General features: G+C 44.3%; 1 protein-coding gene across 2 annotated transcripts; it reads right to left on the bottom strand.

Annotated features, from left to right (window-relative positions):
* Window positions 1–268: 268 nt before the first annotated feature.
* On the bottom strand, window positions 269–11,591 carry LOC108405078 (olfactory receptor 1J2). 2 transcript variants are annotated; one of them, XM_037022247.2, is made up of 2 exons: window positions 8,235–8,728; window positions 269–1,214 (listed from the first exon to the last, which is right to left on the bottom strand). In XM_037022247.2, exons 1-2 carry the CDS (start codon window positions 8,726–8,728, stop codon window positions 269–271), a joined length of 1,440 nt encoding a protein of 479 aa, XP_036878142.2. The 2 variants fall into 2 exon arrangements, with proteins under 2 accessions (XP_036878142.2, XP_073081115.1); XM_073225014.1 differs by lacking the exon at window positions 269–1,214 and adding an exon at window positions 11,574–11,591 and having other exon boundaries at window positions 7,787–8,734.
* Window positions 11,592–12,052: the final 461 nt, after the last annotated feature.

Below are 12,052 nucleotides of genomic sequence, written 5' to 3' on the forward strand. Positions count from 1 at the left end.
ATTTCCCAAGAAGTAAACAGGAGATGCACATGTTCCACTAGCTATGTAATTTCTCAACCTAATAGACAGGAGCAATAATCAATAATATCAACTCAGAATTCTCAATCTATACTAAAGAATTACGGGGAAAAGACAGAATAACTATAAGAGAATGCAACTCAAAGTCGTCAGATGTTTACTGAGCACTTACTCCAGGCTGGGCTCAAGATTAGGCGTCTAGCATCTGAAGTTATGTGAGTACATGCATCATCATAAAGATGAGCCGACGTCATTGAGACAAGACGGTTGCTCTGCTGAAGAGTTTCTCCAGGGCGTCCTTCATGTCCCTGTTCCTTAGGCTATAAATGAAAGGGTTCAGCAGTGGGGTGACCACTGTGTACATCATAGATGCAATTATGTCCTTGTCACTGGAGGTGCCAGATGAGGGGAGAAAATACAGCCCGATAATTGTTCCATAGTACAGAGACACCACGGAGAGGTGGGAGCCACAGGTCGACAAGGCCTTGCAGATCCTCTTGGTAGATGGAACCCTCAGGATGGTGGCCCCAATGTGACCATAAGAGATCAAGATGCATATTAGTGGTATAGCTATAACTGCCACGCCTACTGTGAAAATGACCAGCTCATTGAGGGAGGTGTCTGAGCAGGAGAGCTTTAGCAGGGCACCAAGGTCACAGAAGAAATGGAGGATGGTGTTGTCAGCACAAAAGGACAGCTGGGCCAGGAGGAGGGTGTGAGAGAGGGCACTGGCACAGGAGAGGGTCCAGGATCCAGCTACTAGGAAGATGCACAGCCCCTCTCTCATGATGGTGGAGTAGTGGAGGGGGTGACAGATGGCCACATACCTGTCATAGGCCATTGAGGTGAGAAGGAAATTGTCCAGATCAGTAAAAAATATGAAAAAATATGTTTGTGTTATGCACTCTGCATAGGGCATGGATTGATCCTGAGTCTGCATGCTCATCAACATCTTAGGAACAGTGACAGATGCGAAGGAGACATCAGTGAGGGCCAGGTGGCTGAGGAAGAAGTACATGGGGGTGTGGAGGTGCGAGTCCAGCCTGATGAGCAGGATGATGAGCAGGTTCCCCAGCACCGTGGTCAGGTACATGCCCAGGAACAGGGCAAAGAGCATGCCCTGCTGCTCCGGGGGGACGGGGAGCCTCAGGAGGAGGAACTCGGACACGCTGCTCTGGTTCCCAGGCCTCATGTGGCTCTTCTGTCTGCTGGGGGTGAAGGGGAGTGAAAGAAACACAAACCAGCAAATCTTGACATGCAGCAGACAGATAAAAATGAGATCCTTTCTACTGGTGAACATGCCAATGTCTCTCTGCCTTACCATCTTGCTGCAAAAAAACCTTTATGGTGGGTGGGGTTCTCATGTAAATGAGAGCATTTGCAAACAGAAGAGAGTCTGATTTAGTAGAGGAATTGGCTCAGTTGGCATTTTTCCACAATGTAGGGAGAGACAACCCCTGAGTCACAATTTGCAGCCATGTCTAGTCAGTAAAGAGAAAGTCACTGACTTAGCAGAGGGGTATATTAAACTAAAATTTCTTTAATTCCTCTTCTGTTTGTGCATGTTTAAAAACAATCTTAAGGCTTGACCTTCAAATTGTGACATACTGAATTTTTGAAATCTGGCTTCAAAATCCATTAATAAGTAGAGTACAGGGAGGAAACATCAGCATTTACTCAAAGGGAAGTGGATCAGAAATAAGCAGCCAAAGTTCCCATTATGTGTAAAAGTCAAAGAGAAGATAAATATAACTGTTGATAAAACCCAGAGTTTCTCAGAGCTCAGTCTTGCAATACCACCACTTTAAAAAGTAGAAATATATTACTGGCAGTTATGTATTTATTAATAGTAATCACCTTTATCAGGCTTTTTAAAATCACACTCCAGTCTCCTGATTCACTGAGCTCTCATGACACCATGAAAACCCACAGTCCACGAAAGGAAGAGCTGTTATCAAAAGAGGTCAGAGAGAACAATGGAACATTATTCAGCCATAAGAAGAAAACAAATCCTACCATTTGCAACAACATGGGTGGAGCTAGAGGGTATTATGCTCAGTGAAATAAGCCACGTGGAGAAAAACAAGTACCAAATGATTTCACTCATACGTGGAGTATGAGAACAAAGAAAACAATCAAAGGAGCAAAACAGCAGCAGAATCACAGAACCCAAGAAGGGACTAACAGTTACCAAAGGGAAAGGAACTGGGGAAGTTGGGTGGGAAGAGAGGGATAAGGGAGAAAATGGGGCATTATGATTAGCACACATAACATAGCCAGGGGCAGGGGAGGGTAGGCACGGGGAAGGCAGTATAGCACAGAGAAGACAAGTAGTGACTCTATAGCATCTTACTACACTGATGGACAGTGACTATAATGGGGTATGTGGGGGGGACTTGATAGTAGGGGGAGTCTAGTAAACATAATACTGCTCATGTAATTGTACATTAATAATAGAAAAAAAAAGAGGTCAGAGAGAAAGGCCATGATATGCGCCCCCTCCCCTGCCTTGTGGGCTCCTGGCTTCCTGAACTACATCTTGTTAAATTAACCAGCCCCACAAAAATTCCAGATACATAGAGGTCTCCCTGTAAGGTGTTGTATCTTACAAAATCTATTGGTGTCCTCCCCCAGCAGCACCTTCCTATCTATTAAAATATTCTAAAGCCTAAGTGCCAAATCCTGCAAGGCAAGTAGGGAAAGAAGTTTATGATCTCACTGTATCTAAACTAAAAAATTCCCTTTAAGCCAAAAATCACTGTCAAATGCCTACATACAGTAAGTGAGGGTTTAAGACTTCAGTATACCACCTCCTCTTAGTCAAGAAGGATTCAGAAGAGCTCTAGCCAGGTTAATGGTAGGCTTAGCCGATTGCTTCTTCAAGCTGGTAAGTGGAGCACATTCCTATTCCATATGATATCACCACCCTCCTTTTTAAACTTACAGAAGAGCAGCCAGCACAACAGGGCTGTGGACGGGCCAGAAAGCAGCACGTGCACATAAGCCTGGCCCGGGTTTGAGGTCTGTGCCTGCTCACCCAGGCATTTCGTGGCTCCTGGCTGTGACCTTAAGGATAGAGCCCCACGTCCAGGGGCTGTTTGGTGTGTTGGGAAAAGCATTACAATTAGAAGTAGATTCAAATTCTGGCAATACCACTTCATATTTATGAGTTCTGGACAAGAGGGCCAGTTTGTGCCTCAATTTTCTCATCTCTAAATTGGAGATAAGACTATGAGCCTCAGTCATGAGAAAACTGGGAATATTAATAAGATAACATTAGTGGAGCGCCACTGCAGAGAGGCGGCACCAATTAATGTTAGTTTCCAGCCCTCCACTTCACGAAGCCATCTTTATTTCTCCCTTCCCAACTGCTCAATGCTCTTGACAAGCAGATAGGAGAGATCAGGTGCCACAAGGCCACTTCATGGTGGGGCTACAATGTGACGGAGGCAAAGACCATGGACAGTCATGATGACGCTGGAGCTCAGGCAGGTGCCACCACACCCTGCCTGGTAGCGAACAAGGACTCCAACACCCCAGCGTTCTGGACTTCTCCCTCCTTTTCTCCACTCTCTGGTTTCTCTCATGCTTCACAGAAAGGATTACCCCTTCCCGCATGTGTAAACTTATCTAGTCTGAGATTTAGGTCTTTAACAAAAACCCCTGAACCCAATTTGACCATACCTCTTCATTTTCTCCACATTAGCCTTATATAAGGACCATATACAGACTCTCCACCACATCCAACCTTCTGGTCAGTCATACCTCAGCCACTGCTTCCTGGTGACTGATAGCTCATTGACAGGGGGGCTGTGGATGATAGAAGGCAAAGCCTGGGCTTGGGAGCCAGAAAGGACAGCTTCAAATCTCTTCTCCAACACTCGTGAGATCTGTGTCTTCGGGCAAGGTGCTGCACCTCTTGGAGCCTCTGGTTTCCTCTGTAGAATGGGGATACTAGTCCCTGAATCATAGTAAGATTTGAATAAGCTAGTGTATGTAAAACACCTCATTCCCAGCAGGTGTCCTGTATGAGATGACATTGTTTCCATTAACTATAAAATGCAAAGATCTCTTGTGAAGAAACTCTGTGTCTTATCTTCACTGGAACCCAGGCAAATGTAACTGGGGGAGGAGATCTTTCCTGGGCCAAGTTTGATACCTCTGATGAAGGTATGGACTACACTAGGGATTGCAGGCAGGAAATTGTTCATCGGATTCTAACAAGCAGCTCTAGTTAGGTGCTCATAGAAGAGAAGAGGCACCAAAGCTCTCTTGGTTGAACTTGTCCTTCAAGTATACTTTCAGGAGAAAAAGCAGCAGCACTGTGCAAGGGGAGGGAGTGGTCAGGGACTCAGGAGAGCAGCACAGAGAGGGCTGGTTGACGCTGCATGCGCCGAGCAAGCACACGTTCTGACGCCCGGAGCTTGAGTGATGGGATGGGGCACCCAGCCTGGATTAGGGCAAGTGCCCTTAATTAACGCAGCCAGCCGGCTCAGTGCCTCATCTCCCAATCTCCCAAGGCCCAGGGTTAAAGGCCAGTGGCAATTGTAATAAATCCCTGTCTTTAGGAACTGGTAGTAAAAAGTGACTTCAACAAGAGCACAAGAAGTGATGAGCACCTGTGTACACACACACACACACACACACACACACACACACACACACACACCCCTCCTCCTCCTGATGAAGGATACCCAGGTCTACTTCAAACTTTATGCTTAAGTCATCTCATTCCCGGGAATATAGACTGGTTTCTCAGCTTCCCTGTAGGACATGCAGAGGACTGACTGAGCCTAGAACTTTATCCCTAAACCTCTCTCTGACATCAGAGAGAAAAGTCATGAGCCTGGGACTTGCCTCAGTTAACCAGCCTCAGAAATGGAGATGTGAAGACTCCACTCTCCCCACCAGGGAGAGGACCCAAGGGGACAGAGCACCACGCTCCTCGTTAGACACATGCATTACACATACAGTAATTGCTCAGTTTTCTTACTCCCTCCAGGACAGATGCCCCAGGGCAGTGGTCCCTAAACTTTGAAGTTGAGCAGAATCACCTGGGGAGCTCATTTAAGATGCACACACCAGGTCCTGCTCCACAGATGCTCGTTATGAGGTCCAGGGCCTGGTCCTTCTGAGGCAGATGGCTCTCAGGGCGGACACCTGTCCTGGGGAGGAGCATCGGAGTGGATGCCCTGTGAAAGTGAGCCCAAAGGAGATGAGGAGAGCCCTCCTCCAGACCCTTCCCTACCAGATTCGTGTTTCCCCTAGTTAGGTCGTAGTGTGGGATGCAAAGATGGACTTTTCTCCCCAGTGGAAATTCCTTTTTGGTTTGCTGCTTATAAAATTAATTATGCTTCATAATGGAAATCCACATAATATAGACATGAAAACAAAGGATAAAATCAAAGTAATTGACCCTTCCATTTTTTTATCCTTCTGAAATGGTTTTTTTTATTTGTAAAATGTGCAGTTTACATAAATGGGATTTAGTTTATGCAGCACTTTATAGCTTCCTTTTCCTATAATAATTTATTGTAGTAATATTTGCATTTCTACTTCGATGCATAACCATATATAGAATACATACAATATCAATACAGCAATCTGTTAAACAATTTTAAGTTTTAATCAATCTCTTATTGAATGAAAAGAAAGATTCACTGTGAAACTTTCCTATAGATTCTATTGTGCCTTAAAATCTCCTCTTGTCAAGGCTGCTTTAATATCTCCGAAAGCAGCAATGTTCCTGGGCTCCCTTGTTCCAGGTCCACGGTGCCTGTGGCTCACTCTTTTGAAAAGAGAGGGTAACTGAAAATGCCCATAAAATAGAAGAAGAATGGAATTCCAGGTTGAACTCTGTGGAAGGAAGCAGCAAAGCCGGATTGTTTTTATTCACCTGTTGCCTAAGTCAAAATCTGAATGAAATAAGTGAATAATGAAGGAAAGTTGCTGCTCTGACATGCTGCACATGTATCAAACAACAGGCTCCTTCAAAATGCTTTGATTTGCATCTTCACAACCCAAAGAGCCTAGAGTTCAGGGCACCATAACTTTAAATGCCACTCCAGTTGCTGGATGCCTACTAATTAGTCTTATATTTATCTATACAGTTGGGTAAACATATTGCATTTTGAGTAGGCAAATGCAAAAAAAAAAGTAGATGAAAAGACAAGGATAAAAAAACCTGATGCCCGTAGTAACAATACTATGGACTGGATTATAGACAAATGCTATTTTATGGGCTACGTCAAGAAACACGGCGAGGTAAATGAGGACTCTTAGCCGCAAATGACATCCTAGAACATAAAATTGTACAGTGTCCTGTCAGGAACTCAAATATCCCTTTGTGGAGGTACAGCTACTCTGAAATCAACTTGTGCTTTACAACAAATGTGTACATTTGATTGTGCACTATACTGTGAAATACTTGTTAGTTAAAACTATTTTTGAGTGACATGAGCAAAGTGACAAGTTGCCCTGAAATCCCACAAGGCTTAATGGAAACAGGAAGCAACCAGTGGACATAAGATGTAACTTTTATTTCAAAGTTTAGGTTTCATATTCATTGAACATTTAGTCTGGTGTGATGACACAAAGCATGATGTGTAGTATCAGAGATGTAGAAATATATGATATTTTCACATGCTGTAGGAAAAATAAAAAATAGGATACCTGAGAGAAGAACCTCTTATATTAAGAGGTTGAGAAAAGGAATTTGCTGCATCCAGAACGAATCAGAAAATATCAGCATGAACCACAGATTTCTTTAAGCATTCTCTTGTTTCACTCTACCCACCAGAATTCGTGTGAGGTGATATCAACGTGCATCCCCCAGCATCCATGATCTGATTCTTTACACCAGTGCCCTTCTCACTGTAGTTCACAAATCTGCAGCATCAGGGTCATGTGAACGCTAGTGAGAAATGCAACTTTGGAGGTCCTGTCCCAGATATACTGAATCCAATTTCATGGTGGTAGATTTCAGACATCTATGTTTTATTTGTATGCACACAAAAGTGTAGAAGCATTGCTTCGTTCCTCATTTGGGAAGGCAGGATGCCCATGAAAGACAGTCAGTGATGAATCTGGAGTGGCATTTGTAGGAAAGCAATGGCACATTCAAAGAGTATGCACTATAATGTGGTTATGTTTACAAAGGACAGCAAGAAGCATGCTTACATCATGACTGTGTATGGGGGCTCACCACAGTGTCGGCAAGGAGGAATCCCAGAGAGTCTTGATCTTTTCCAGGACCTTCAGCTTTAGAGCTGCTGTAACATTTTATACCATGGCCAGAGATTACTGTGTTTCCTCTAGGCTAAGTGCCAAGTAGTTTGAGTTCTTTGAAGCAGACCCGTAAAAATTAAAAGAAAACCCATTTAGTCTGCATAAGTGTGTAGCGAATCCTATAGCTAATCCTTTAGATTACCAGGTGTTAAATCCTGAGATTATGGGCCCAAAGTATAAGGGTTTCCAAAGATCTCCTCAGATAAGGGATAAGCAAACTGTGTATTACTGTATTATTTATGCCTCAAAATTGCAGAACTAAGAAATTAAAACTTAACATTTACTGATCAAAAGTTATTTATAAAGGAGAGCATTGTTAATAACAGAATTCTGGTCAACAGGTATTTACCAAGTACACCCGACATGGCATCTTTTGTCTTAGGGCTTGGAGACATTAAAGTTTTGAGACATACTCAAACGGAAAATCAGATACACAAGATCAACCAAAATGAGGTTCTGATTTAAATAAAAGGCACAGATATCACCGTGAGAAAAATGTCACTCTAGTGAGGAGTTTCCCAAAGGCCCCTTTCATGTCCCTGTTCCTCAGGCTGTAGATGAAGGGGTTCAGCATGGGGGTGACCACCATGTACATGAGAGCCACAATGATGTCCTTGTCAATGACATTGCCTATTGTTGGGAAAAGGTACTGCCCAACTATCGCCCCATAATACAGAGACACCACCGAGAGGTGAGAGCCACATGTGGACAAAGCTTTGCAGATCCCCTTGGTAGAAGGAACTTTCAGGACGGTGGCCCCAATGTAGCCATAAGATACCAGGATACATATGAATGGCAGGGTAATGACCACCATGCCTACTGTGAACATGACCAGCTCATTGAGGAAGGTGTCTGAGCAGGACAGTTTGAGCAAAGCAGCAGGGTCACAGAAGAAATGGGGGACAGTGTTCGCAGCACAGAAGGATAACCGGGTGAGGAGGAGGGTGTGACAGAGGGAGTTAGCACAGGACAGGACCCAGGATACAGCCACTAGTAAGGCACACAGCTCTTCCCTCATGATGCTGGTGTAGTGAAGAGGGTAGCATATGGCTACATAGCGGTCATATGCCATTGATGTAATAAGGAAGCTGTCCAGGTCAGTAAAAAATATGAAAAAGTACACCTGTGAAATACACCCTACATAGGGGATAGATTTGTACTTAGTCTGAATGTCCATCAGCATCTTTGGGACGGTGACAGATGAGAAAGAGACATCAGTGAAGGCCAGGTGGCTGAGGAAGAAGTACATGGGGGTGTGGAGGCGCGAGTCCAGCCTGATGAGCAGGATGATGAGCAGGTTCCCCAGCACCGTGGTCAGGTACATGCCCAGGAACAGGGCGAAGAACATGCCCTGCTGCTCCGGGGGGACGGGGAACCCCAGGAGGAGGAACTCGGACACGCTGCTCTGGTTCCCAGGCCTCATGCTGTTCTTTCCTCTGCTGGGAATGAAGAATGGTTGAGAATATGAAGGACTCTGAAATAATCCTGTTTAGTAGCCCTAAGAAAAATATGTGTTTTATTTTGGAAAGTGGGAAACTTAACCTGCTTCTTGTATGTTCCTTATATGTTGGCATGTAAAGGAATCAGAAAAATTGTCAATTAGCTTAATTTCTGCCCGAAGAATGCTCTGTGGTGAGTATCCCATATCATCAACCATGGCACAGCAATTTCTGGAAGATTTGACTTCAACACCCATTATTAAATTTCAGATGGGAGGTGGACTTTTCAAATAAAAGGATGCAAAGAATAATATTGTACTGGTACAGTACTCATCACTGAATATGTGTATTATGTCACTGTAGACACACATTTTGTCTATTTCAGTTCAGTAGCAAGCCGTTAAGAAACTCTGGATTGTATCAATCCATTTTTCCTACAGCAGCCAAAGAGAGAAGTTTTTTTAAAACCTGTATTTCTTTAAAACCTATATGACTTCCCCTGTTTAAAAACATTCAAAGGATTCCCATGGGGCTTAAGATGAAGTAGAACAACCTTAATGTGGCTTAGAGAACCTGAAAGATCTGTCTCTCTCCTATATGTCCACCATTTCTGGCTCACCCCCACCTCTTACCCTTCCGAACTTCTCTCTTTCAACTTCCCTGGAAAGACACATTTCCATGTGATGTCATTTAGACTCTACCCCCTTGGTGTCTGTGGGTTTCCTGGAATCCCATGTCACAGTGAGAAAGCAAAGGCTAGTCTGACTCCCAGAAATTATATTATGCAAATTTATTTATAGTGTATTTTCTACTGTCAGCATATAGACGGTTAAGTGACAATGCAACATCTTATATACAAAGTATGTTTTTTTAAATACGTTTCCTTTCCTCCCTCTGCAGCATCACATCTCATAATTAAAAATGAGGCCTGTTTTCAAAAGATGCCAAAGAAGTAAGATTTTTAGCTGTCTCCCAAGCTTATATCTCCCTCTTGGTGTTCCTGCCATCTGAAAACACCACCTGCTACGTGGTGGTGATGAGCAGAAATAAAAACCCCTGAAGAGGCCCACTTCCTAATGCTCAGAACCGATGGCTGTGGTATGGTAGGTGACAAGGTGAATGAATGTGCAGATGGAATTAGGGTTGCTGATCAGCTGACTTTAAGATGAGATTATCCTGGGTTATCTGGGTACCCCCAGTGTAGTAACAGGTGTCCCTAAATGCAGAAGAGGGCAGAGGAAGTCAGGCACTGAGAGATTTCAAGATGTTATGTTGCTGGCATAGAAGGGGGAGGAGGCCTCAAGCTAAAGTAAGGGAGGCAAGTAGCCTCTAGAAACTGGGAAAGGCCAGGAAACAGATTTTCCCTTAGAGCATCTGGAAGGAATGCCGCCAACATTTCAGACTTCTGACCTCCAGAACTGTAAGATAATAATCTGTGTTTTTTTAAGCCACTGTGTTTGTGGATAACTTGTTAGAGCAGGAATAGGAAACTGATACACCAATATTGGAAAGATTTCTGGTATATCCAAAGCTTCTGGTTGTCTGGGTACCAGTCTGCAACAAAATCCACGCGTCCTTTCTCAGCTCCCACCTTGTATACAACAAAACAAAGCCGTAGCTTCCCAGAGCTTATTTCTACCTAACACATCGGGAAATGGGATGACTGTCTCATTGGAAGCATTTGGCTTTAAACACAATGGTGCCCTAACACCTGCCTCCTACATTCAGCACCTGGACAATGTCAGGATCTAAAGCCAATGGACATGACATTCCTCCTGAAAGGCTCTGCTTCCTGCATCTGTCTTTCGTTCTTGGTTCACTTTCTCTCTTGTTCTGCTTGCTGGTCTCTTCCTGTGTGTCCCTTCACTTAGTCTTTCTCCCTCTCATTTCCTCCTTCCTTCCCTCTGCTTGCAGTCTCCCCACCCCAGTATCTCCCTGCTTCCGTCACTTCGTGCCTCTGTTCCTTCCCCCCACCCTCTCTCACTCTCTCTTTTTCACTCTCTCTTCTCCCCCATGGCAAAATCAGCTTTCCGATTCTTCCTTTTCTATCCCCATATAAAATCCCGTACATTGCTGAGAAACAATACCCATTCCATCCCCAGTACTGACCTTGACTGCATTTACAATCCAGTGCTTTGTGGGTAAATGTGTCCTGAGATTCTCTTTATGGGACCTCCAGCTCAGCCTCCAAGGTCCTAGGCATTCCTTGGGCATCAAAAGGAACACAAGCCGCAGTCGTCGTCCTGTCTGCCAGCCCCACATCTGTGAACTGAAGAGGGTGACCCGGAGAGAGCTCTAGGGGGTAGGGAGCAGAACTTGTCATTTCCAGGTAGAAACATCCATCCAACCTGCATTAGTTGCCCAGTTTACCCGTTGATTCCCCTTAGGAAAGATGCCCTCTGGGAGGGATCTTTGTGCTGGAGACCTCAGAGAACAAGTCCAGAGAGAAGGGCTCCCAAGACGCCCTCAGTCTCCTCTCTGTTCCAGACTCTGCTCTCCCAGCCTTAATCATACTTTTGCATAAGATAAACTCCAGAGAGTTTAGGTCCAGACAGAAAGGTCCAAATGACTGGATGGCCTCTGAGAATTCGGGTAGACCCACATCCCACTCAAAGGGATCTTACTAGGCCCCACCCACAGGTGACCCAAAAGACAGGACTGTCTGTCTCTCTCTGATGCAAAGGGGGAATGACCACTTGTTCTGATGTTTTGTTGCCTTCTTGACAAACAGGTTTGGTTACATCAAATAAAAATAGTTCTCAAGAAAGAAGAAAAGAAAAGAAGGAAGGAAGGAGAAACAGTCAAAAATAACCCACAAAGAAGGAAAACTTGGAAAAAGGAAAACATGTTGACACATACATTCCAGAAAAACTGTCTCAAAATTTGGCCCTGAACCTAAAGTTTCAAGTTCTTTGAAACGGACCTTTGGAAGAAAACAATCACTTATTGGGGCGCTAGTGATTTTTAAACGTGAATATGTAGGACAAACAAAGAAGTATGTAGACCCTGAGATAACAATTTTTGAGAATTTATTTTGGCCTTTCTGATATCTGGATTTACCACCACCTGTACCTGGGCAGCTTCTTTCTAGTGGTGATGACCATGTATTGCTGCCCCAAGCTTGCGTGCCTTGCAGCAGAGGAACTTGGGGTACAGTCAGCTCAGAATTGTAGAAGTCCAACAACATTCTGGGCAAGAGCCAGAGAATAAAACTGCCAGAATATTAGCCAAGTAGCAGCTTAGCAAATGCAACATGGGCTCTAAGCTAGACTGTCTACGGACTCTGGATCTCCTGGGAGGGACACACC

The sequence above is a fragment of the Manis javanica genome, chromosome 2 (assembly GCF_040802235.1).
Source record: "Manis javanica isolate MJ-LG chromosome 2, MJ_LKY, whole genome shotgun sequence".
In the NCBI taxonomy this organism is placed as follows: domain Eukaryota; kingdom Metazoa; phylum Chordata; class Mammalia; order Pholidota; family Manidae; genus Manis; species Manis javanica.

Excerpts from the sequence above, each read along its gene's own strand:
- LOC108405078 (XM_037022247.2), bottom strand. The coding sequence starts at position 8,728 with ATGAGGCCTGGGAACCAGAGCAGCGTGTCCGAGTTCCTCCTCCTGGGG. Across the intron at positions 1,215-8,234 it reads CACACCCTCCTCCTCACCCG|CCACATGAGGCCTGGGAACC; the intron begins GTTATCCTTCTG and ends CAGACAGAAGAG.